The 26672-nt window shown below is 38.7% G+C and overlaps 4 protein-coding genes and 1 pseudogene across 5 annotated transcripts; 3 read left to right on the forward strand and 2 right to left on the reverse strand.

Annotated features, from left to right (window-relative positions):
* Window positions 1-540: 540 nt before the first annotated feature.
* LOC143462624 (pyrethroid hydrolase Ces2e-like) lies at window positions 541-4093 on the reverse strand. The gene is made up of 9 exons (XM_076960849.1): window positions 3790-4093; window positions 3526-3724; window positions 3222-3427; window positions 2887-3050; window positions 2651-2796; window positions 2333-2557; window positions 2096-2249; window positions 1488-1734; window positions 541-1418 (listed from the first exon to the last, which is right to left on the reverse strand). Exons 2-9 carry the CDS (start codon window positions 3598-3600, stop codon window positions 1256-1258), a joined length of 1380 nt encoding a protein of 459 aa, XP_076816964.1. The 5' UTR covers window positions 3601-3724; window positions 3790-4093; the 3' UTR covers window positions 541-1255.
* Window positions 4094-4454: 361 nt separating this feature from the next.
* On the reverse strand, window positions 4455-10509 carry LOC143462625 (kanadaptin-like). The gene is made up of 15 exons (XM_076960850.1): window positions 9671-10509; window positions 9109-9319; window positions 8923-8987; window positions 8261-8388; window positions 7585-7716; window positions 7183-7380; window positions 6837-7012; window positions 6632-6701; window positions 6171-6360; window positions 6041-6107; window positions 5776-5899; window positions 5378-5668; window positions 5252-5307; window positions 5121-5196; window positions 4455-5032 (listed from the first exon to the last, which is right to left on the reverse strand). Exons 1-15 carry the CDS (start codon window positions 10360-10362, stop codon window positions 4983-4985), a joined length of 2526 nt encoding a protein of 841 aa, XP_076816965.1. The 5' UTR covers window positions 10363-10509; the 3' UTR covers window positions 4455-4982.
* Window positions 10510-12294: 1785 nt separating this feature from the next.
* Window positions 12295-17041, forward strand: LOC143462095 (uncharacterized; annotated as a pseudogene). Its single transcript, XR_013118140.1, has 9 exons — window positions 12295-12794; window positions 13494-13635; window positions 13782-13888; window positions 14016-14150; window positions 14556-14660; window positions 15927-16223; window positions 16298-16438; window positions 16511-16620; window positions 16742-17041. The product of XR_013118140.1 is annotated as an uncharacterized LOC143462095 (transcript).
* A 988-nt stretch (window positions 17042-18029) lies between these two features.
* Window positions 18030-19424, forward strand: LOC143461602 (uncharacterized). The gene is made up of 4 exons (XM_076959371.1): window positions 18030-18429; window positions 18537-18678; window positions 18771-18880; window positions 18992-19424. The coding sequence occupies exons 1-4, from the start codon at window positions 18178-18180 to the stop codon at window positions 19289-19291; spliced, it is 804 nt and encodes a 267-aa protein (XP_076815486.1). The 5' UTR covers window positions 18030-18177; the 3' UTR covers window positions 19292-19424.
* A 4401-nt stretch (window positions 19425-23825) lies between these two features.
* LOC143461605 (uncharacterized) lies at window positions 23826-25472 on the forward strand. Its single transcript, XM_076959376.1, has 5 exons — window positions 23826-23966; window positions 24044-24333; window positions 24640-24781; window positions 24935-25041; window positions 25162-25472. The coding sequence occupies exons 2-5, from the start codon at window positions 24082-24084 to the stop codon at window positions 25411-25413; spliced, it is 753 nt and encodes a 250-aa protein (XP_076815491.1). The 5' UTR covers window positions 23826-23966; window positions 24044-24081; the 3' UTR covers window positions 25414-25472.
* Window positions 25473-26672: the final 1200 nt, after the last annotated feature.

Below are 26672 nucleotides of genomic sequence, written 5' to 3' on the forward strand. Positions count from 1 at the left end.
ATTGCCATAAATAAGTAGAAAAAACGCAAAATCTTAGCTATATATATATATATTTTGTTATGTGTTTGTGCCGGCAGTCGATTGCCGCCACTTTGCTTGTCCAAATAAATCTCTAGTTACATCACGTAGTTCAATTTTCTAGGTTTGGCAGAGAAAGGAATTAGAGTAAACGTTGTCGCGTTGTTTCAATGTGAGCATAAAAACCGGATAACTCCGCAGTAGTATTCTAAAACTATAAAGATCTGTGCCGATGATTTCGTGTAATGTTGAAATAACTTGACTATTTCTTTACACTTTTGCCAAAACGAAAAACTTGTTCATGCTATGTATATTCCAGACTAACGACTCGCAGAACTTATTTGTTATTTCATCCTGGAGCGCCAACCTCTGGATAAAAATGAAGTTGAATATTATCACTCGGTGGCGCAAACTCCACCACAAAGTGACGTTAACATTGAAACAAAAGGGGTAGCAGACTTCATTTTGTTTCTGGCGTCTGATTCCACCTGAACCCTCATCGGGACCTGCCTGTCCACAGACAGAGGCTATGAGTGCTTTTTGGTCCAAAAATCTATTAAGCGATCGATGTTTGTAAAATGTACCATCGATGATAGTAATCACAAGCCAATAAATATTATTACGCTGTAAAATTACTGTTTTAAACAGGTTATGTCAAGTTGGTTGCTAAATAACATAAAAATTGTTACCAAGGCCACGGCAAAAAAACAACGCTGTCCATATGAAAATGCAACGGTAAATGCGCGTTGTATGTCGGACACCCCAATTAAAGTGAAACCAGCAGCGTTTTGTTCTAAAAGCAGATTATAAGAAGCACGTGACATCCCTAGTAAGTCCCAAAATTAAGCTACCGTAGTTCAAAACCAGGCAACACCACACTATTGTTACCAAAAGTACCGAGGTTACCGGTTTTGGCACGAAAACTTACCGCGGTTCTACCCATGGTGGTGCGGTAGAAAAGCAGCAAATATCTGAGAAAGTTAAACCTAGACGCGCTGTGAGACGCGAAGCCTGTGATTACGTCTGAAAGCGTGTTTTAACAATACATTAGAAAAGGTAGATTGATGTCAGCCACAAGTGCATGCGTATCCAGATGACTGTGTGGGACACACCAAAGATTACTAAGGCCGCGCCGAATAGTTTATATCTTGCCATTTATCAATCAATGTATCACGTTTGCAGATATGTTGTAGATTTGATAAATTTTTTAAAATAAGGTTTTGAAACAATTCTTTTCTCAAGCTCTCTTCATCTGCGTCTTGTATTTCTCCCACACACTGCAACTTTCTGCTCCCAACCCACTTTTGCTTGCCAATGGCATCTGCGCCACGAGGTATTTCTGACCATCGGCGTTATAGCGAGGCCACGTCTCAGAAACCTTCAAGCCTTTATTTGGATCTCTGTTGATGAATCGTGTTCAAAGTGACCAATCTTATCATTTATGAATAGAAATATCAATAATATTTTACCCATTGGTGGCAAAGTTGACGATGTACATCATCCATGCTCTGCTGAAGCTTTTCTCTGCTTCGTCAAATTTTGTGTCAATATTGAGACTTTCTTCAGATAGGGGAATTCCGAAAGTAAACAGTATGTCGTCACAATGGTCGCAATTGCAAAATTCTGGCTTCATCGTGTCCTTGGAGCCAAATGCAAGGTCATGGTTGTATTTAAGCTGCTGAGTCATGTAGTAGGCATAGGTTGGGTGGCCGCCACCTGTAAATTTAAAACAAATCTTCATGGCGGCGATAAATGTAGACAAAGGCAAGAGGCAAACTGCGGAAACAGGAATACAGCTCTAATTTTTAACACCATGACCGCTAGATGACAGCATTCTACTTCACTTTTTGCTCTTGTTGTGTATTGTGTGCGTTTAAATTTAGCTCGAGACAGTCATGCATGGGCGAAGTTAACGAGCTAGTTCTGTTGGGAGACGATTCCTTTCCGTCTTTGTGTTTTAAGAAACATCAACACATAATATTTTAACAGGTCGCTGCTTTGCCGGTTTAAGGTCGGGAGCTCTATCGTCATAACTTTGTTTTAGGGAGTTTTTCATAAATTATATGAAATAAATCACCGGAATGCTTCTTTGCTAACATGACCATAGGAGCAATGAAAAAGGCATCAGAGGAAAGATTCGCATAAATCTGACTCCATTTCGTTGGACCATCGCGTTGCTTTTTGACGTAACTTTCAACAATGATGTTCAAATCGTCTTCTGTGAATTGATTCTGTGACAAAACAATGCATTGTTGTAAAATGAAAGGGAAATGTCAAAAAATGTCAACTAAGGTCTCAGACAAATTCAACGCACTGGAAATAATCCCATAAAGTATTCGTTGTAAATAGAACGGCCGACTTCCTCAGAAATCCCTTCCACAAAATCAGGTAGTTCCGCCATACTCGAAATTCCGGAAGTTTCAGAGTCCACGCACCCAATTAGATAGGGCACCGGACTTAATTTACCTTCATTGAGAAGCTCGGAAGGATGCTTGGGAAGAAATTTTCCGTCCACGGCAGGTCCAAATTGAATGAAAGTCTGAAAACAAAAGAAGTAGTTTCTTGCTTTGTCAAAACATTTTAAATTAATTGACGTTTTGAACTAAATCTTTTGGGCAAAGTTCAAACTGACTTGTTCCAACTTTTCTTGGACTTGTTTCAGAGTTTCAAGAGGAATTTTCTTGAGTTTTTGTAAGATTGCATCCGGATCGTCATCTTCAACCCCGAGTTCCTCCTTGTACGTATCAAGAACCGTTGACTGCGTTGTCCTGACAATTTCTGCGACGAACAACGCAACAAAACTGGTCTGCGCAGCTTTTCGTGACTTCAAGGCAAAAAAAAACTTTTTTGTTTAATAAGGGGAATCACCTGTCATATTGGCGCTCCCGCTCATGCTGACAGCTTTGTGAAACAAACCACGTGACATGGGCGATATTACGTGATAGCCCACTGACACTGCTCCGGTTCCCTGACCAATGATCGTCACGTTGTCAGGGTTACCACCGAATTCCCGGATGTTGTCACGTGTCCACCTGAACAAAAAGCGAAATCATATTGATTTGTGAACGATGGTCTTGGATTGGAGCAAAGCCTTTTATTCAAAATGTAGGCGACTGACAGATCGTAAAATGATTGATATACATGGGCATGGATTTGACATGTGTCAAATGAAACTTAAGACGAAATATTGATTCTATGCTCACTCAAGCGCCGCCAGTTGGTCCAGAAATCCCATATTTCCAGGATGTGACGTCCCGTCTCCTGTTGTTAGAAAACCAAAGGCACCGACGCGATAATTCGCTACTACGAGAATGACGTCATGTGTGCTGCATAAGATGTTTCCGTTCGTTGTTCCTTGACTGGCAAATCCGAATGAGCAATAACCGCCGCCGTCAATCCAGAATACAACCTGGGGCGAAAAAATTGGTGAAAACAAAACCGGCCACTCAAGAAAAAGTTTTCAATGCAGTTTTATCACGTTAATTGCTCTTAAAATGCTCCACTTACCGGTAGATTGCCGTGTTCAGACGGCTTAGAGGTGTAGATGCTCAAATACAAACAGTCCTCGCTCATGTTGTTCATGTCGTAGCCGGGTTGGTCGTAAATGGCTCAGTATTTTCTCTGGAGTTCAGTGAAAACATTTACAGATTGCACTGGGTTTGGAGGAACCTTGGTCCCGTCTAGCACCCCCTTCCATGGATCTTGCCTGACACAAAGGAAGAAGTTTGCCGATGATAAAACAAAACTTCACCACAATAAGCTTTTACTTACTTGACCGGGGCTTCGAATCGAAGTTCCCCAACAGGTGGCTTCGCGAATGGGATGCTCGTGTAGAGGTACACGCGCGACTTCCCGAAACTCGGTTTATTAAGAGATTGACCTTTCACCTTTCCCAGCTTAGTGTTCACCAAAGGACAATCGCTCATGATGATATATATAATTAATTGCTGAAAAATGTTCCGACCAAACTGCGAAAATTGGTAAATTTAAGCAATTGGCCTAATACTTTGTTGCCTTGATGTATACAGTGTAGTTCTAGATACTATTTTGTTATAAATTGCCAGTTAACAACAACATGGAGGTCTCAGTAGTTCCAAAGAATTTTTCGAAAAGCTAATTAAAGTAGGACCAACATTTCGAGTAAGTGTCAAACCAAATTTCATTTCACGTTTCTTCCTTTTACTGTAATTAATCTTGTTGCTTTTGTCCACACAAGTGCAACTCAGTTATTACGACGTCAAAGACCGTCCGCTTCCCATAAACGAAGGACATATGTTGATGATAATGCTCGGATATATTCAAGAACCTTAAAATTTATGCTCGTCTTGCAAGTTGTGTTCCTTGGTAAAGCAACTTTGCTATAACTTATACACAGCCGCGCCTTTCAACCTTCATCAGACTATTACGTCAACCTGGTATGTTCATGAAATTAACTATCACTCTGGTCTAGACTTTTATTTGGTCATAAAAGTGGCAGCGACTAAAAAAGCGGTGTGTCGAAATTAAGCTAAACCAGGGTCCAACTGAGGTTAACGATTAAACAATAAAATCGGTTCTGAATTAATGATCGGTGTGTTACGACCGATTCTGACATAATGATTTATTGAAAGGTCGGTGATAAAGCTAAATGGCTGAGGAAAGCAAACACAACTTCATCATCAACTTTGCAACCATGATGAAGCTTGAAATGCATTTTATTAAAATAAACTCGTTCTGCTCGTGTGCGACGGAAGAATAAATACGAGTGACGTCATGGTGACAACCCCCTTCCTCGATAATATTTGACAACGTAATCACTTCTAAACCTATGACGTCACAATGTTTGCAACCAGCAAAGTTGTTTCGCAGAACAACTTAATCACACTGCAATCGAATATGACGTAGCATTCTGTTCTTTAGGACCCACATCCAGTGTCGCTTCACCAATGTCGATGCTGACATTCGCTGAAACATCTTCTTTGGGATCAGTATCCGAACTTCGCGTTCAGACTCGTTGTGCCGTCGCCGGTTTGACCTTGAACGAGAGAAAGCATTTGAACAAGGTGAGTCATTATACCATCATCTCCACCTCAGTCATATCAATGTGCAAAATCTTAATGTACCAGTGGGCGGCATCCAGTCTGAGTAATCAGGGTCGTTGCTACAAACAGCGCTACTGGTGGTTGACTGAGGCTCATTCTAAATGAAAAAGTTGGTCAAAGTTTGAAAAAAAAAACATTTTGATCGATTTTACCGTTTTCTTCTTCTTTCTTCTTGACTTTCTCCCGCCTTCATCTTTGACATCTTGCGCTAAATATGTTGAAGAAATATTTTAACTCGACCACCACGTCTTGCCTTATATGGCAACTAGTCTACCTACCTCTGCTGCCACCAAGCAATTCTTCTTTTAACTCCGGGGGCAGAGTGGGACCAAACGTACGTTTCCGCCTGGGGGTACTTTCTTGGGGCTGAGGCTTTCCATTCGTGGTTTTCACCTCTTGAGACCCAGTGGGGTGTCCTGGATCCTGTTCTGCGGTGAAAATCTTATTCGAAGATGACTCCTCACTTTCCATAGAGATCATATTTTCAGGAGATGGCAGACTTGGTTTGTTTAATGGTGTCATTTGATTGGTCGGTTGCTCGGTATCAACAGATGACGTTATAGACGATCCTGGGAAAACAACTCGAATCTAACCAGCTCCTGGTACGAGCTCAGATGGCTTCAACCCGAGCTTAACCGCTTACACATATCACGTAGAGTAAGATATTTTAACGAACCGTGTTCTCCTCGGGTGTCAGTTTTTTTCGCTTCAGTGCTCACTGGTTCCTCTTCATCCACCTCTTCAACATCCGGGACATCTTTCATGTTGAAGGACACCTCTGTAGTGAGGATGGGTTTGTTCTGGAGAACAAAGTTACAAAATCATCTCGCATGCGTGTTATGTCATCTCCACCTGTCCTACAACGATACTTCGGCTTCCATAGACATATAACAACAAACAAGCAACAGACATTGTGACCTCACAAAGCACTGGCTACTTACAGGCATTAAAAGTCCTTTCTTCTTTCCTTTCATCCTCCCAATAAACGACATTGATTTTGTCGACGAACTAAAATGTATGAAAGGTTGATTTGATGTCTATGGAGACAACGTCGATAAAAATGAAGCGAACCTTTGCAGAGGGGGCAGACTTGCCGGGCGAGCTATCTCAGCGAGCTTCGTCAACCGAGCCGACTCTTTTCGAACTTCAAACAACCTCAGTTTCAACTTTGACCTCGTGAGGGAGTCAAGAGTTCTCCCTGACTTGACCTGCACCATGAAGTCTTCAAGAGGATCTGAGCTCTCCGCGCTAGTTGTTGTCACTGGAACAAAACAGGTGCCACGATATGGGATGGGACTTTTACATTGACAGCAGAACATCACCACCGAAAGAGTTCAAAATAAATAATCCCATCAAAGAAGTAAGGTCTCGTATTTTTATTGTACTTAGCTCTTTTAATCTTAATAATTTTTATAATACATTCTTGGTGTTATTGCGCCCACTGGTGGTCTTACTGCAATATTTCTGGTTCAATTCCTTCCATGCGCTTAGCATGGGCATATCAATAACATGGATAATGACATAACAATCACCTTTCCTGTCATTGTCAAGTTGCCGTTCAATTTCAGTGATTTCCTTTTCCAAGATGTTGATCTTCTTTGTCTAAAAAGGATCAAAACCATTCAACTATCGACTCCATCAAGTTTTCAACAAGCCCGGCTACACCCACAGCACAATACACGCAGCAGTGAATGCAGTCCAAGCAAAACTGAACAGAACTCATCGAATTGCGCTCACAAGTGACTCGTAAGTTTCAGCATTTTCAGCCGCGGCCGATTTCTTCTTCACCCCGACTCTCATCTTACGTTGCTGACGTTTCTTGTCCAGGTCGCCGGTTCGATCCCAGTACTGGTCCTCATCGCTGTCATAGAAATCTTCTTTCTCCCATTCTTTAACTTTTCGTCGATGATGTTCTGAGGTGAAGCAATTCCATGAAAATGTGACGTCACAAATTTGATCAAATCAAAATTCCGATAAACTAGTCGGAAAAACTGACAATTTGAAGGTTAGTTAATCCTGTTTGCTTAGCATTGTCATTCCCACAGACGGGAGCTTTTTGTAGGAGGAAGATCCTGTAACCCACCGGACTGCTTGAACATCCCGTGTTTATCGAGGAGCCTGCACGCCTCCAGAGCACAATTGTTCATCGCATCCTTCTTCTTTCCCGTGAGACTCGCCTCCGCAACAATGGGACGTCCAGAAGCAGAGTCGATCGGGAGCTCCAGCCTAACATTCCACTGTCCTGGTCGCCGCTCTGTGCTGTCAAACTCCACTTCCAAGCCTAAGCACAACATCAAACACTTTGTCAAGGATTTAACTCAAGACACGGAAGTACAATGTAGCCAGTTAAAGGTTTACATTATTTATAAAGTAGTTCCTGTCTATTGAAAGTTGTCACACTAGCTAATCTGAAACCTATAAGCAGCATTAAGCTGAGATGCATGAGACAACGATTTGCAAAATGTAAAAGGATTCAGCACAACACCTTCCTTCTGGTAGAAGTTCTTCAGAGCTTTGTGAGGATCTTTCACATAAAACGGATCCTTCCTTTCTTGGAGAACAGGAAGTTGCTCCTCCTCCTTTTCCTCCTCATCACTCTCAGCAACTGCATCTTCCACTTTGAAAACAAAAGCAAACAATGACTTATTGTCATAGAGCCATTATAAAATAATAAAAGAGGTAAAAGTAATCTTAAGAGCCCATAAAATAAACAAAATTTACTAGTTTTACCTTCAGAAAACACACAAACTAAATAACTCCAGATGCTAGAAGTAATTAACTTTCATATTTTTTACAATTGCAGTGGTTGAGATTTCCTGAAAAATGTTATTAATCACATTCTTTATCCTCAGACTAAGGAAAGTTTTTACACGACTTAAAGTCAGCAAGCATTTGTCCTCGCTCTAGCCTCAGTTACCGAGCCTGTCTCATTGCAAGTTTCGATATATGCGCACACTTTTTAGTTGTTTTTATCTTATTTCTGAATTTGAAACTGTTCACCAGAACATGGAACAGGAGCAGTCCTTGTTTTTGCCCAACGGCGTTAAAACGGTAGCCACATTATTTTGATCAAATGCTCTAACCACCCCGTTACCGAGCTGAAACTTTATCTTTAGTATCACGCACAGAACAAGATACTACTGTTGAGTGGGATTACGTACACATTCCCCATGTTACTCCTGTGTCTTGCACATCCTGTCTCCTGGATGTTGCATCATCCACTTCATCGTCATCATCGCTGTCGTCTCCCAGCATCATCTTGGCTAGCTCTTCCTTCTCACGGATTTTCCTGAATTCATCATTTGTGAGAAAATGTCATGACAGCTCGATTTATCCAACATTACATTGAAAGCTCGTTATCTTGGAGCTGAAGAGATCGATCAATCCAATCAATTTACTTTGAGCTATTCATGTTTTCTTAAATGGAAACTATCCACCATAAAAACATTGTAAACAAAGACAAGGTCAGGCACAGCGACACTTTATTAATGAAACTGACGAATTTAACAGCAACAGTTGACCATCGCAACGACAACATTTGAAACCTGTTCATATGCATGGGAGGACTGTGGACAGCTTTTTTGACCTCATTGATTTCTACGACTAATTTCAAGATAACGAGCCCGTTTCATGCGTTACACTTAACACAAAACACAATTTCAGTTATAGGTAAACTTTTCAAGGAGGAGATATTAAGATTCGATTAAGCACAAGTTTCATCGTGGGGTATTTTGCCAGAGCTCATTGAGCTACTTTGAATTCTATTTCCACCTACTCAGAAGTTTGATTTAACCAACGATATCGAGCTCCATTAAATTTTCACCTCGCTTTTTCACGTAATTCTGTCGCAGACTCCTTTGATTCTTCTTCTTCGTCTTCCGGTGGCCCCTACAGTGCAATAAGCAAATGCAACTCTTTATTTCACAAATATTATGGCACAGAAAAGCCACGACACAATGCTATATCGCCCAACACAATGCTATGAGCACCAAACCAAGTCTCACTTTACCTGCAAGATGTAAATCCTTGAGCTGCCTCCAAATTTAATCATGTGACCCACTTTCATTCTGTAATATTTTTCCGAAGGAACTCGCGCTTTGTTCAAGAAAGTGCCGTGGGTGCTTGCAAGGTCGAAGAGATAAAATCCTGACGAACCGTCTTTCTGAAACTCAACATCGTCAGACTCGCCCGGATTTCCAAACTGGAGGATTGCGTGATGTCTTTTGAAAAGTATTCAGAAGTTCAGCAATCATAACACATTAGCAGAATAGCTTTAAATGGAATATATAATCAACAATTTTTCTGACACACACACGTCGTGCGTTCACACAATGCACACTTTCATTATTTAGACAGTCTTATGTCTTATGTCATAGCTCACTTATTTATGACAAAATGCCTAATTAGACTAACAAAATGCTTGATGGCTATGTGAGGTGCCGAGATAATAAAAATGTCAAATGTCAACATTAGAATGTTCAAAATTCTGCCAGGACCAACAAAAATTTGACAAGTTAAAGTAAATTCTAGCATATATACATAGATATTATATAAATGTACAATAATAAAACCTTGAAATAGACGGATGCTCCAAGACGATGTCGCACTCTGCCATTCTCCCAATGATAAAATATTCCTTCGTGGCAAGATTTATCCTATCCACGATTGATCCACCTTTGAGCACCTCCAGGGAATAGATGTTTTCTTCATCTTCTTCGCATGGAGTACTCCAATCCGGTTTTTCATATTTGAGTTTTTGTGGTGGCGGTTTTGAGCCTTCCGATTTTGACTTCATTATCTTACTATCTTGCTCTTTTGTGAATTCTTTTGAGTCGGCAGTTTTCATTGCCCCTTCAGATTTATCGTTATTGTCGTTTGTAACGTTCTCTCTTTTCGAGTAATGCTCCATATACTCAGATGCTGTTGGTTGATGAGGTTTATAAACTTGAGAAGGAAGCACGTTGCTTTTTGGACGAAATGAGATCAAAGTTCGCTTTTCATTTGACAACTCATCGGTGCTGCCCGGGTCACGAGGATTTGAATTATTGTTTGATTCTGCGGATATTTCTCCGACAATCTTCTCGGAAAGAGAATTCTTTTCTGATGGTGACAACAAATTCTTCTTTGCCTTCTTGTCTTTGTTCGAAGAAATCTTTGAAAAGGAAGGAACCTTGAAGACAGGTTCACTTTCATTTTTTGCAAGATTAATTTTTTCATCATTGCTTGAAACTGAAATATCTGTTTCTTCCTGTGATGTTTCCATGTTTTGAGCGCGATGTGTGCAAATATCTTTAATTACAAACGCTCACTGCCTGTATGCAGCAATAATAGATTACAAAAAATGAGCTAACATTTTTTCTGTATAGGCCTATGCATGTTGTTGGTGGAACAGCCTATGAAGTAATGGCGATAAGCATACCGGTATATGTATATACGACACATTACTCACTTTAAATAAAGACGCGTATCTATACACTCATTTTAATATCTGCTTTAGCTTTTATGGTGTGGCATCGCAAAATGTCACAACAAAAACACAAATATGCAAAGATTGCAAGTGCAGTGAAGTTTTATATCTTGACATTTGTAACTTGACAATGCTGCCAGTGACACAGATAAGCAATTGGCTCCAGTTGTTAAAATAGAAATTAGTTTCGGTGGAAAATAATTAAAATCCAGGCGTGGAGTAAAACAAAAACCCTACTTTTTTACGAAAATCTCCATATGTGCTAGAATGCAACCTTTCCATAAAGGGCCTTCGAGACAAACGATTAACACAAACTGCCCTTCAACATGTTCTGTGTTTGATGTGTGGACTCTGAAAAAGTTGGCAGCTCACTTAGCTTGACTTCTTTTACATGAAATCAACCTGTCAACCCAAACGGAAAGTATGGTAGCATTGGACAAAAAAATTGTGCATGCAGATTTTGACGTGATGGCTGATGACATCACTGATGATGATGATGACACTTAAACCTCAATTTTTTGTTTATTCACTATAAATTGGCATGACGTTAAAAAGGTTTTGATACACGTTGATGAATCTCGTGCGTGCATAAGTGGCATACTTTTCACTGTGGCCTGACATGTCAATCAAAGAAGTATTACTGCTACCACAGGATCCCTTTCCAACAAGACAGAATATAGATGCACCTTCCATAACAGACATGAAGCAATAACAAAATGGAAAAAAGCCTAAAAGCCTTAGCCTATATGTAGGCCTAGCCTAAGTCTTAGAAATGGTATTGTCCTTATTTCTGTATTTCTAAGAGAAATGTATCTTTCTCCGGCAACTTCTTTTATCAGCTGATAAGGTGAAGGTAATAGGCCACATCCATTGTTTTGTCACCAACATTTTGTGACTTCATAAAAAAGATACCGCAAATTTGACACAAAAAAGCAGAGAAGCAAAGAAAGGTTAGCCTAGTTTGTATTATGATTTTTCTCCACTAACAATTTACTAGCCTAAGTCGCTTTGAAATCGGTAAAAACATTGATCCACCATTCTGGTTCTTTTTAGTATGAAAAACTTATTAGGCCTATTATTTTTGGGTTCCAAAATAGATGGTAGTTATGCCATGCCATGCCTAGCCTATAGACCAGTGGTTCTCAACTTTTTTTGGCTCAAGGCACCCTGCAAACAACTGAAAGATTCAAAGTCAAACCTAAAAGTTTCTCCATTTAATAAAATAATTTTCGCAACCGTTTTCCTGGGCTAGTGATTAGTGTGTAATAACTTGCGGCTTTGATGAAAAATGAAGTGATTGATCATCGAAGCAAATGGGGTTTTTGGGTTCTTCAGTAATAATAAGCAACGCTGCATGCAAGCTTCTTAGTGCGATGTCTATGGAATAGTATTTATACAGAGCAAAATTCCCAAAGTGGGGAACTCGAAACAATAGAAATCAAGATGTTCCTCACCAACCATTGCCTCATAGAAACGCGAAGAGAAATATAATCCGAAGAATTGATGGCAAAGGAGCCAGTCATTATGCGCGGACAACAAGAAATTTTTATTTAACTGCGATTTTTATTTTGCTTTCCAACGACATTATCTAGTAGATAATGAATCAAATTTGTTTCTGAAAATTTTTACAATTTAATAAAACTATGATTCAAAAATACAGTCGTCATCTAATTAAAATGTAGTGGAAACGTGTGAAATAGTAAGTATGGGCGGAACATGTTTTCAGAAGAACAAATATCAATCTCCTCTTGTCAAATATTGTTGAATGTTCTAACTGTTGATGTATTGGGGTAGATTGTAGATCTAGAGAAAGTTGACGTTTGCTAAAAGCAAACACATAGGAGTTAATCAGGAATTCCTGTCCAGAAAGGCTATTCAAAATATTAATATTAATCAGTGAATTTGCCTTTTAGTCTAAATACCTGACTTAACTTACCGGGTACATTATATGTTCAGCCAATTCAGGTCAAGTCATCATGAAGGTTATATGCGCTGGCTTTCCAAAGACTGGAACCAAGACAATGCAAGTTGTATTGAAAGAGTTAGGCTACGACGTGTACGATTTTATGGAGAATTACATATACTTGGGCAAAGAATGGATGAAAATATTCAAATATGACGTAACTACAGAAGATTTTCGTAGAATATTCGAGAATGTGGACGCGGTTACAGATGCGCCAGCTTGTCATTTCTGGGATGAAATACACAAAGCTTTCCCTGATGCAAAAGTGAGATTGTTGGTTATAAATTTTAGTGCGATATGTTACAATTAATTGTCCAGACTGCGATTTTGGTAAAGTTTGGTTTTTGGTATTCGGTGTCTAAGCCGAGGGGCATCTCTTAATCAAGCTGTAGCTGCTGTACTTCAATATAAACACAGTAAGGCGCTGAAAATATATTTCATACGTTTCAAGCGATCCAACATGTAATCCAAATACACGTTTTAAGTGCACGCAAAATAGGCCTATGTGCTGAATTGCTGAGCATGCTAGAATGTCAAAGAAGATAACAAAATTATGCCGTCGCTTCCAATATTTTCAGTTCTGAGTGCGGTGTAGTGTGGAAATCAATCACAGCAATAAACTGAAAGTTTTAAATCTGTTTTGGGGTAGCCTGTCCGACTCAAACAGGATGTTCGAAACAAGTAGGTTCCAGAAGCATGCGGTAATGTTTCCAGAATACAGAATACATACATTACATTCCAGGATATATTTCAAAGTTAAAGCATGCTAAGGTTCTCGAAATTTCGTGTGAAATCTGGTAGTTTCTAGTAAAACACAATAGCCCATACAACATTCATTCGTGTCTCGGAGGCCTGAAAATTTTTTTTCTTGAATTACAGTTTACTCCATCGTCACAATAACTGTAGGCCTAAATGTCTTGTTCTCATCATGGAGCAAAAGCGGACATTTAACCATCTTTCTTAGATAATCTTAACAACTAGAGATGAAGAATCCTGGCTGAGAAGCTGGGATAACCAATTAACCACCAACTCTCAACCGATGCTCCGTTTACTACGTGTTATGTCACCAACATTGTTTCGTCTAAACGCCTTTGCAAAACTTATAAGTAAGACCTATACGCAATAGTACTGGTTGAATGGGGCATCTTGATGCTGTATTTGTTGAACGAATGTTGGCTGTTTTTGTTATGAAGTAGGCCTACTCTATACTAATTACGTAATATACCTGACAATGTAACTTATAACAATTTAGGCCAAATATTGGGATCAAAACTGGAAGAACACTGGTTCAAACCAAATACATACAACAAGTTGCTTGCCAGAATGTCGTTTAGAAGACACAACGCTCATGTCCTGCTGGTATATTTTGGGTTGTATATCACAGTAATTTAGTTGGATAAAAATTTCAGAACAATTTGAAATATACGTACAAGTATAGCTTAGCCCTTGTCTGAAATAATCCTAATCCGAAATAAGCATTTCCTAGAACGCTCCCAGGGACAAATTGCTGGTGTACAACGTCAAAAAAGGTTGGGAACCTCTATGTAAATTCCGCGGAGTTGATGTTCCTTCCAGACCATTCTCTAATAGAAACGTGAGAGGAAATATAATCGAAGAAATGAAGGTGTGACGATAAGTAGATATTATATTACGGAAATCGGCATAGCAAAGCATTGCGTTACGTAATCGATTACTTCCTGCTTATCGTATTAAGTGGTGACAAAAATGTCGTGCATGCCTATATTGCGAGTGTTATTATTCAAAGCTGTTCAATGTGTTACTGTCTACTAAGTCAACCGTAGAAAGTGGTCGACTTTATTATGTAGCTGTCCCAATGTTTTATCTGGATGTATTCGTTCAAAGAAGCTTCAATATAATCAGTAGGCCTATATACAGTTGTTATGCTTGTGTAACAATTGTGAGACTCATATATCATCGAGAGCAATAAACAATTCCACGGACAAACATTGTAATTGAAGTGGTCGCCCTTACAGGTTAAGGTACGACAAACAACCACTTCATTACAATGGCAAAGGATCCAGTCATGATTCGCGGACAACTAGAATTTCTGTTTTCTTTAACAGCTCTCGCTGTTTCTTGCGCATACGGCATTTATAGAACAGTGAGTTATGTTTGAGGCTAAAAAATATTTATCAGTCAACTCAGTGAAACCAAAAATGCAGTTGTCAAAGATCAAAGTGCAGTTTAAATAGAGGAGAGTAGATGATAATTGATAAGTACGTTTAGTTTTCAATGTTAAAAATGTTTATATCTTAGTAAAACCAAGATTCATAACCAGTCTATTGTCGTCTTATGAAAATTTGAACTAAGATGTGGAGAATTGAACAAGTTCAGGCGAAAGATGAGGAAAAAATTTGAACATTAGAATGTTTTTTGTAAAAAAGCTGACCTTTATTTTTAAATCTGATACTTTTACCTTAAAATTGAAACAGCATATTTTAAGCCAAACACTTCAAAAAGACTGAATATGAAGGAAAGAGAAAATTTTATTGTTATTCAAGAATTATTACAAGTTCACAATTGCATGAAACGAAGATTTGTATAAATATGATGATATATGAACAAAATGTGTAATTAAAGGATTCATGCAAGAATCTTCAACTAAGTTTGTATCGTTGTGTTAAGAAAAAATTAACCACTACTTCTACCATTATTCTGGAGACGCATCACTGCACAATGGTGACTTGGTGTGAACTTCAAACCGGCTCTTTGATGACGTCAGACGACCTGAAGATATCAATATAATGCACAAGTCGAGCGAGATTGATTTTTCGTGCAGCCATCGTGATCGATAAACGAGTTTTATGGAATATAATTCGCCGCATTGTTATCGAATAGTTGTCGCCATCGGCAAGTGTACCGAGCGATAAAATATAATATTACTTAAAATATCGACTGAATGATTTAAAATTGAAACATTTCAAAACGTTGGCAGCGCAGCAAGAGGCCGGAGACAGTTAAAGGCAGAATGTTGAATCACAGAGGGCACAGACCATATAGAAATAGGTATAACTATAAGAAGCTCGTGAGTAGCAAAGGTCATTGGCCAACCACTTTGTTTGCTTGCGGCCCGAATAAATTTGTGACGTCAAATTCCATTACATGGAAATACTGGATAAATGGATACTTTGTCATAATGGAAGGTTGCATTGTTTTGAAGAATATTAAGTTTGAAGAGGTGTACTTTAACTTGATTGGATATGTAGTGCATGTGCTTGAAATCATTTCTCTTCTCAAGCATCACTGCGCAGAGTAAGTTTGCGGTTGGGTAAATATTAACCCAGTGCCGCTCATTTCGTTCTGTTTGTACTTGATTTGGTTCGTGCGCAGAATGCACGCTATTGTGTTGCATGAATAAGTAAGTAAGAAGTTCTAAAGCAAACTGTTTCAGCGAAGTTGTCAGGCAGTCAGATCAGATATCATGAAGGTTATTTACGCGGGATTTTCAAAGACCGGCACCAAGTCGATGCAAGCTGCGTTGACCGAGTTAGGCTACAATGTTTATGACTTCTTGGAGCAATACAAATACCAGGGCAAGGAATGGATGAAAATATTCAAACATGGAGGAACAACTGAAGATTTTCGTCGCATGTTTGAGAATGTGGACGCGGTGACAGATATGCCAGCTTGTTATTTCTGGGATGAAATCCACAAAGCTTTCCCTGATGCAAAGGTGACTTGTAGAAACATAATTATCATTGTTTTAACTATTTGTTTCTTGAATCAAAAAGAAATTTTTTTTCTTAGATAGTCTTTTCAATTCGCGATGAAGAATCTTGGGTAAAAAGCATGACAAACAGATCTACGAGAACACCAGACCAATTGTGAGAATTCTGCGAATATTGTCACCGACTATGTGGCAACTGGTTCGTTACGGAAATCAGATGAGTGAGATACCTCCAGACAATGCCTGACGTCATGCGCATTACTTTATTTTTCATCATTTCGTCTTGTGTAAAGGTTGGGCGGTGTTTGGAACTATACCGCATGTTCCACTCTTTGGACGGGGCAAGATGAACGAAACAGCTGTCAGAATGACTTACAGGAGACACAACGCTCATGTGCTCCAGGTTGGTTTGACCAATAATGTCACATCACATCACATCATGATAAAGTCAACAACAGCCTTTGTGATTGAAGTAAAGCAGTTAGCATCAAATGTCTGTTGACGCTTATTTTCTTGATATTCAGAACGCTCCCAGAGACAAATTGCTGGTGTACAACGTCAAAGAAGGTTGGGAACCTCTGTGTAAATTCCTCGGAGTTGACGTTCCTTCCAAACCATTTCCTCATAGAAACGTGAGAGGAAATATTATGCAGGAGATGCTTGAGAAAGATCCGCTATTTATTCGTGGACAACGCGAAGTTATGATTTCTATGGCCACATTGTTAGCTTTGTTTTCTTACGGCTCGTATAGATTGGTGACGTCAAACTCCATGACGTGGTTAGGTCGTTTTCATAGTTTCTTGACCGCTTTTACTTTATCATAGCAGACGCTGTGTATTGAGTTAAGGAGCATAAATCGCTGCAACGCCCTTTATCAACTCAATTTGTATCGTTAGATAAATTGGTATAGAATGATGAGGTCAAATCCCTTGACATAAGTTGCCTTTTTTTTGACATAACAACCAGAAATAGTTTGTTTGACCCACAGCTGGCATCAAGCAAACTGCACATGCACCCCCAGTGAAATACCAATTACAAAACATAGGTTCTTACTAAATATAATTCGCCTCAATTTTATCCTTTTGTTGTCAACAACTGTACAGAGAGGAAAATACAATGCTCTATTAACTGACAGATTTAAAATCGAAACTTAACAACCCAGTCAAGTGAGCAAGAAATCGAAAACAATGCGGCCGTTAAACAAGGCACAATGCTGGACCATACAGAACACACAGCTGACGTTATAAGGTCAACATAAGCGATGCAGCTGCACTGGGCCGCGCGTTGCTTAACAGAAAAACAAATAGAAAATTAGCAGCTCTTGTTTTGCTCGAATCACAGCGTTATTTCTCTATTTTATTCTCGAAGGAAAATGTTTTAACGAAAGCATATGACAAAGCAAAGCTCTGATAGGATCTGATTTGCAGATTTGGTACTTGGTTTACATTCTTATCATTCTTATTATCAAATAAAGTTATTTAAAATCGACAAAAGGCCTCGCACTAAGGCAGGCCTAAACACCCAGACAATGCAGGAGATGAAAAGCTCAGAAGCAGCAAAGGTCGGCAAATCGGCTTTGGCAAACACTTCGCTTGAATAGATATGTGTGACGTCATACCCCATGACGTGTTTAAAGGATTTTTATAACCATGTGAGCACATTTACCTTTGGTGGCATAGAAGTCCTTTGCGTTTAAAATATAATTTTCAATACTTGTGTTTGAGTCGGGTTTGAATGACTTCTGTAGTTTTAATATCATCGAAATCAATTATTTCGTCGCGCATCACTGCACAGAGTAACTTTGTAGTTAAGTAAATATTTGCAATGTGCCGCCAAACCCAATCTTTTAGCATTTGAAGCAGTTTGTGCGTATAACTTACATTGTTGTGTTAAGTAAAGAAGTGGGCAAAAGGTTTTGAAGCAAACTGTTTCAGCAAAGTTGTCAGTGAGTTAAAACATCATGAAGGTCATTTATGCTGGATTTTCAAAGACCGGCACCAAGTCAATGCAAGCTGCGTTGACCGAGTTAGGCTACAATGTTTATGACTTTATGGAGCAATACAAATACCAGGGCAAGGAATGGATGAAAATATTCAAACATGGAGGAACAACTGAAGATTTTCGTCGAATGTTCGAGAATGTGGACGCGGTGACAGATGCACCTGCTTGTTATTTCTGGGATGAAATCCACAAAGCTTTCCCTGATGCAAAGGTAACTTGTAGAAACATAATTAAATGTGAAAAGGATTAAATTAAAACCGTTGTTTTACCTACCGGTAATTCTTAGTTCATCAATCAAGAAAAACTTCTTTTTCCTAGATCGTCTTCTCAATTCGCGATGAAGAATCTTGGATGAAAAGCTTTAACAAACAGATGTTTGAGAACACCAGACCGATTTTTAGACTTTTGCGTTTCTTGTCACCGACTATGTGGCAATTGGCTAGTTACGGAGATCTGATAGGTAATTAGGTAATATACTTTTAACATGTCTACATTGCATAACATGGTGTATATTACGTGGCCGGTTTGTTATCGCCTTTTTATTGTTTTAAGGCTTGGTGCTTTTTGGAGTCGTTCCCCAAATTGTGTTGTTTAGACGAGCCAAGATGAACGAAACCGCTGCCAGAATGACTTACAGGAGACACAACGCTCATGTGCTCCAGGTTGTTCAACTTATGACGTCTCATCGCAATAATAAAATTTGACGTCATGATTACAGCAAAGCAGTAGGCCTAAGTACAAATCGTATCGACTTTTATTTTATTTATGTTCAGAACGCTCCCAAGGACAAATTGCTGGTGTACAACGTCAAAGAAGGTTGGGAACCTCTGTGCAAATTCCTCGGAGTTGATGTTCCTTCCAAACCATTCCCTCATAGAAACGTGAGAGGAAATATTTTGCAGGAGATGCTCGAGAAAGATCCGATATTTGTTCGCGGACAACGCGAAGTTATGATTTCTATGGCCACATTGTTTGCTTTGTTTTCTTACGGCTCGTATAGATTTTTGACGTCAAATCCCATGACGTGGTTAGGTCGATTCTATTGCTCCTTGTCTGCATTAGTTTTGTCATAAAAATAAACGACACCGCTTAAAAAACCTCACTTATTGTCATCCTCTTAAATTCAGTTTGAATCGTTGTGTTAATTTAGATAGCTAATGATTATATGATATAATAATGATGTAATAATATAATAATGGTTTAATATATGAACATAGTTATATAATTATTTTTGATACGTATAAGCTACATGTTATTACGAATACTAAGCCTACCTACCAAGTAACAAAGTTGTCATGTAAAGCAGCATCACAATCAAATGTGAAGAGATTGATGCCCTAGAAAGAGTCTTTGGCGGATTTTTGGTTTCTTCATGTAACAAAGTGCGTGCCAACCTTGATATGGCCAAGTGACCTATAAAATTGTAATTTTAAGGATTAAGGTAAAATAAGGGACTGAGCTTAATATTAATATGTCGATGTTCCTGCAATTCTTGCATGTAAAGGCCTACCTGCTGTATCAGGAAAACCTGTGTTTGAAGTTAAATGCTTTTTAACGAAATTGTTACCTATCAATACTTAGGGCGCCGTCCAATCAATTCACAGCATTCTTTAACCACTGGAGTCTTTAAGGAATGAAATTTTGGCGCTAAAATCACGATTAGTTAGCCGTTGATATTACTGCCTTGGTATGGAATGTTTTTGCCCAGACGCTTTGCATGATGTGCGCATAAGATCTGTATCCAGGTCAATTTAAACGCAAAATTACACAACGAAAGTGAAGTACTGTGTGTGCGGTGTGCCTATGTGTTCGGTGTGTCTATGTGTGCGGTGTGCCTATGTCAACCGCTGCAGTCTGGCTGAAACGCATTGAACCTGATCTGTGGTGAAAAGTGTGGCAGTTGCTGCAAAGACCCAATGCAGAAAGTTTATCAATGTACCATATATGACAAACTTTTAAACCGATTTTTAGTAGATTAACATCGTAACTCTCGCTTCGCACAGTTAATGGTGAAAAATAAAAAATACAATACAAAAAAGATTAAAGTTTTCCAATCTTTTTGCTGGCCCCATAGTTTTGTTGAAGTATTCTTTGTACCCCTATTTAATAAATCCTTGTTACATTAGTCATTAACAAGTGAACTTGTTACTTGCCCTTGAATTCTAATGTAGTACCCCAAGTGGTACGTCTACAAATACCCTTCATTAGGAACGTATAATTTAAACAGGCAAGACAAATGTTTTAAATGCCAATTTATATCAAATAACCAAAAAGTTGGGGTGGCAATGCACTCTGAAGTTTGTGTCTCTGCCAGCTAAATTTCTTGTCAAACTGTCAATTTTTTTTTGTTTAGGTTGTGATTGTTGCGGATTTTTATTTTAAGGCAAAAGTAATTACTTGGATTTTGATTTCTGTTGGATATAATTAGGCTACATTTTAACTTTTTCATAATTATTCCGATAGACAACCCATATTCAGTGAAGCTAAAACACATTGCACTATGTGCGAATCGTTCTGTAAACTGTTTAGATGGAGGTTCTTGGAATTTCGTAGCATTCGGATGTTCTAACTCTGATACACTTTACAGCCCTATCCATTGGAATAACACAAAATTGAGCAGTATTTAAAACTTTAATGGCCGCAAGATAAAAGTTCTCTGTGTGAAATGGATAAAGGAATTTCTCGATACAGAGTTGCCTCGCAAGTTCAACGTCCTCTTTTCAGGTCCCGCAGATATCGCACTGAGATGCTGGATATATATCTAGATAAATCACTATCACCTAGATAGCTGTTGCTACTTATTTAATGATAAGTAAGTATTTAATTGGTAGAGCTTATTGTCGGACTTTTGTTTCGTCAAACTTTCGGCGATCAGTTAATCAGGATGAATTTCTGCAGAATCTTTTCTTGCATCACTCATTCATTTATCCACTTATAACGATTAAGTTGAGAAAAAACTCCTTGGAACAGTAATTGCCGCATTTGTTTGGTGCAAATGCAAGGGATAACGTACGAGTGAGATTTAAGGAAATGTTTGTATTCTTATTTGTTCGCACAAACTGATATGAAGCGCGAATAAAGTGGTGGATTTGTTCAAAATTTGACGAACCACTTACTTCAGGGGAAAAAGAGAAAAATAATCACAGATATATACGAATAAAGACAATGGCGCTGATTGTGATGTCATGAATTATTCAAGGCTACTCGACAACAGGTACGAAATACAAAGAGCCTTGTTAAGCATTGGAGCATGTGAAATGCAGACCTAGTAAACCTGGCCTGTTTATCCAAATCCATTAGCGAAGTTCGATACTTTCTTGAAGGTTTTTAGCAGAGTTGTAATGACTCGATTCACCTCTTCTGAAAGAATTAACCTGACTTGCGAGTCGAGGTTGATGACTTGCTGACAACTCTGGTTTTTAGACCGCTTTTTTATCCTTTGTATCTCAAATGATTTTTCGTTACGCGCGATTTGCAATTATCAATTACCAAATTAAAATGTCCAATTCAATTGTTCTGTAGAATTTATAAGTTTAAAAAACGAGAAAGGTTTTATTTGAAAAATTGAAATGCCCAAAAAATATTGAAGCTTTTTTTCGCCGTTTGTTGAAATATTTGTTTATCAATAAATTGAAGAAATAAAAGTGTTGCTCATGGTTTGTACAACGTCAAAGAAGGTTGGGAACCTCTGTGTAAATTCCTCGGAGTTGACGTTCCTTCCAAACCGTTCCCTCATAGAAACGTGAGAGGAAATATTTTGCAGGAGATGCTCAAGAAAGATCCGCTATTTATTCATGGACAACGTGAAGTTATGATTTCTATGGCCACACTGTTTGCTTTGTTTTCTTACGGTTCGTAAAGATTTGTGACGTCAAATCCCATGATGTGGTTAGGACGTTTCCGTACTTCCTTGACCCTACCAGCCTCGTCGTAATAAAAGTTGTATTGCGTTAAGGACTAGAAATCGATGAAACGTGCTTCAAGTTTGAACCGTTGTGTTTATAAAACTTGGGACTTGCAACCATTATTCTGGTCACGCTTCATTGCACAATTATTGTCCATTTTAGAATCGCGAATGAACAGAAAAAAACGTGAAAGGAAATGATAAAATGAAGTTTGCTTTGCTTTTTGGGGACATTTAAGTTTTCCACTGCAACTACGGGTATCTGTGATCGTCATCAAATCAAATTACAAAGTAACGGGAAAGCAAAACAAGACTTTCCTTAGTGACCAGAAAATGTGGTCGATTACACACAAATTTCACCGCTCATAACGGTGAAGCGACTTTTACAGCATTATAGTTACAAAAAGCTTTTTGCTTGTCATGTCACAGCCAACGATGGTGCTGACCACGCCACATGACTACACAGCACTGCGGGGATTTGAATCGTCGCTCACGGCAGCGTTGAATAAATAAACCGTGAAATTTGTGCACCAGCAATTGAACACCTTGGACGGGATAATCTGGATGCGATGATGTTTGGTGGTGGTTTGTAGAATGACAAAGTTTTAATGGTTTTAACATGCAAAGCAAAATTCTTCTTGCAACATTTCAGCATTTACTTATGTCTAAGTAAGTCCTTCTACTTATGATAGAAGAAATGTGCAAAATTGATTATGAAAGTTTAATTCAATATGTCTCATCAATCGAATAATATTAACCCAATCTCAATAAACAAACACTTAAAAACGAGACATCTTTTCAATTTAAATGGTTCACATGACATCATAAACAGCAACTCAACAAACCACATATACTTTATAGCTTATCATGTGACATATTTTGTAAAACAATGTTGTGTTTCCTGCGTTGAACTGAGTTTGTTGGACCTCGTTTTTACGTCATAACTCTGTTGGTTTGGCTTCGAACTTTCGTTATGGTCGTTGCTCGTGATTCGCGGCAATCAATTTCGAAGCTTACTTCTCTTCTTAAAGGAAGATTCTGTTTCATCATTTATTGCCAAGATCGTGATTTAATTTTGAATCCTATCTTTTACGCTTTAAAAAGGACGTGATGCCCATTCCGAAGCATGTCAATTACTTCCTTTAAGATATAAATCTGTCTATTTCTGCACAATCGCGCACAATGCATTTTGTAACTTTTGAATTGTATGAAATAGTGAGAAAGGGCGAGAAGTAGAACGTTAAGCGCTTCCCAGGATTGTTACAAAGTGACCGTCACGAACGTAAAATATCGAGTTCATGCAAAAACATGTAAAACTTTAAATCTGTGGGATTTTTACTCCGGTTTATAAAGTTTAACTTTCTCGACTAGGAGCGATGATTTCAAACGTCGTGGTGATGACAGATTGTGATGTTAACAACCCACCAATTATAGACGAATATAATACGCCAAATAATTCGTAGTTGCGTTGCAGACTGGACGTGATTTGCGCGCTTCGAGAATCGCTACAGACGCGTGTTGCTTCTCGCTGATGAGCGACAGCCAACAACGTGGTAATCGCTGACATTTGTCACACAAGACATGTGACGCGTGCCAAGTCGCAAACGTCGTAACACAAACGCCTGACGCAATCAAAGCATAAAAGGAAACTTTGCTCTTTCATCGACGAAGGCGACCATTACAATAAAATGCTTGCAAGCTAAGCACAGTAGCGGGTAATCATCAATTAAGTCTTTTAGATCTATTTGTGCAAAGTATTTTTCTTGGAAAACTAAGGAGATCATTTTATTCGTAAAAGAAAACGTTCTAGTTACAACGACCGAAAATCTGTTTTGTTTGAAACGGTTAGTCAAGGTCAATGTTACAATGGCGGCAAGTTCCACAAACGGATAAAATTAGTTAATTAAAAGACTGTGTTTAGGTCGACTCCGACGCTCAGAAAAGAGAAAATACTGTATAATGAAAGTTATATGCGCTGGGTTTTCCAAGACCGGCACCAAGACCATGCAAGCGGCATTGAAGGAGCTGGGCTACGATGTCTACGATTTTATGGAGCAATACAAATATCTGGGCAATGATTGGATGAAAATATTTGGTCATGGTGGAACTACAGAAGATTTTTTTCGAATGTTTGAGAATGTGGACGCGGTGACAGATGTTCCAGCTTGTTGCTTCTGGGATGAAATCCACAAAGCTTTCCCTGATGCAAAGGTGAGTGAACTTGTTATATGAGTCATATTCGATGTGTAAAGTTAACTTTCAAGCAACTTGCAAAGTTGAAACAGATTGAATCGTTGTACTTGTCTCGTGCAATAAATTACAATCAACCACAATTACAATCTCAGCCTTTAAATTTCTAACCAAGCTGTACCTCAAAGTTTTAAACGCAGAGTAAGTTCGTGTTGCACAAAACCGAAATGGTTTTCGGAGAAAAATATCATCATTAATTTTAACTCAGCACGTAGAAACAATCTTTAGGTTGATAAGCGAGAGGTTGTTAATACGTTTGCGTTTCAGATAATTTTTACAACGAGAGACGAGCAAGCCTGGTTCAGGAGTTGGGATCACCAGTGGACCAGGAACACACAACCAATGTTCAGTGTCATGCGCCTTCTATCACCAACATTGTACCGTCTAAATAGTTTCATAGAACTTGTTGGTAACACCTATATGTTTAGCGTATCTATTATAGACATCACTTAAGTTGTGTTAAGTTAAATATACTGTATATTAGCCGAATTAATTATTTGTGTCTTAAATGTATGTCGTGAGTAGCAATGTTACATACTGTCATATACGCAACAATATTTAGTTGAAGTGATGGGAGTGAAACAAAAGAAACATTGGCTTCAACCAAACACATACAACAAGTTGCTTGCCAGAATGTCATTTAGAAGACACAACGCTCATGTCTTGCTGGTATTTTTTGTTGAATTTTAATTTATTCGATGCACAGTAGTTGAATTTACCATGGATAGAACAAGGAATTGGTTAAATTCTATCTTTAAGAAATTTCCGTCAAAGATGTATGTTGCTTAGAACGCTCCCACGGACAAACTGCTGGTGTACAACGTCAAAGAAGGTTGGGAACCTCTGTGTAAATTCCTCGGAGTTGATGTTCCTTCCAAACCATTCCCTCATAGAAACGTGAGAGGAAGTATAGTAGAAGAAGCATTAGCAAAAGATCCGGTGTTGATCCGCGGACAGCGAGAATTTCTATTTACTGCAGCCGCTATTGCTGTTTTAGTCCCATTTGGCGTGTATAAAACAGTGAATTACTTTCGATCTTAGAAGCACTTTCAATCTGGTAGATCCATGCCATAAATAAAGTTTATCGCCTAAATATTTAACTAGAGAATACAAATGTGGAATACTGGATAAGTAGGCGGGGGATGACAGGTTGAAGATGAAGTTGTGTAGGTCTGATCGTCATTTCTATATCAAACAACTCTCACTTGTTTTTGGCGTAAAAACGTAAAACGGTTGTGATTTGAGATGAAATTAGTGCAATTCAAAACAGAGCATGCAGAAATTATCCTGAAACGAGGTTACATAATAATCAAACAAGGGCAGTTACTTTGTTTAACCAAGCAGTATATGGGGGTAGTGTTGTATAATTAAACACAGTCAGTTTATTGAACACATTGGAAATTTACAGACCTTATGCCATGAGAGTAGTTGAAGAAAAAATCAAATTGGACTCGGCCGAATGTGTTTGATCCTCTTCATACATCGACTGGGACTTTGACTTTAAATAAACATCACAATCAATGGAGGGGTGCAACACATAACACCTTGAACCTGACAATGCCGCAATAAGGATGCGCGTTGATATCAGTCTATCCAGCCCTGATTTCTAGAACGTTATCGTGGTGCAGGTCTGATAAGATTTTAACATTCTTAGTGATTTGCTTCTGCGTTTAATTTCAAAACGCTCTGCTGTAGTTGGTCTCATTTCATCTGCTTCATTTACGACTTCATAAGCTGGGCAACCATGCAATGCAGTTGACATTATGTTTCCCATGGAATTACAGTGACGATAACAGAGCGGATAGCAATTCTTGGAGAAGTTTTATTTATTAAATCAGCATTTGTTCGGCTTATTCAACATAATTTGGCAACAACAGCCGTCATTCATCTTGTTCAATGTCAAGAGATGTCACTAACTACAGGCGGTTCACGATCATGCGAGCTATGCAGCGATGGAGTCAGGCAAACAATCGATCTACGCAGTACAAGCGCGGAACTTTACCTGGTCCGCGCACTGCTGACTTCAGTAAAGCTCAGCAATCTACCTAGTTAATAATAATAATAATAATAATAATAATAGTTAGTTAATAATATTTAATAATGACGTTCACTTGGAAGGGCAACTCAGATTTATAATTTAATTCAGATACAGCGATCACTGCAGCTCAAAGTAGTTCGTATCCTGAAATAGACCTACGACGACTCATAACATTCATCACATCTAAGTGCTTCCTTGCACCTCCTTAAACTTATTCCTCACTCGCCGGCAACATCAATCATTTGCTTAGTCTCGATCATGG

This window comes from Clavelina lepadiformis, chromosome 6 (assembly GCF_947623445.1).
Source record: "Clavelina lepadiformis chromosome 6, kaClaLepa1.1, whole genome shotgun sequence".
Lineage (NCBI taxonomy): Eukaryota > Metazoa > Chordata > Ascidiacea > Aplousobranchia > Clavelinidae > Clavelina > Clavelina lepadiformis.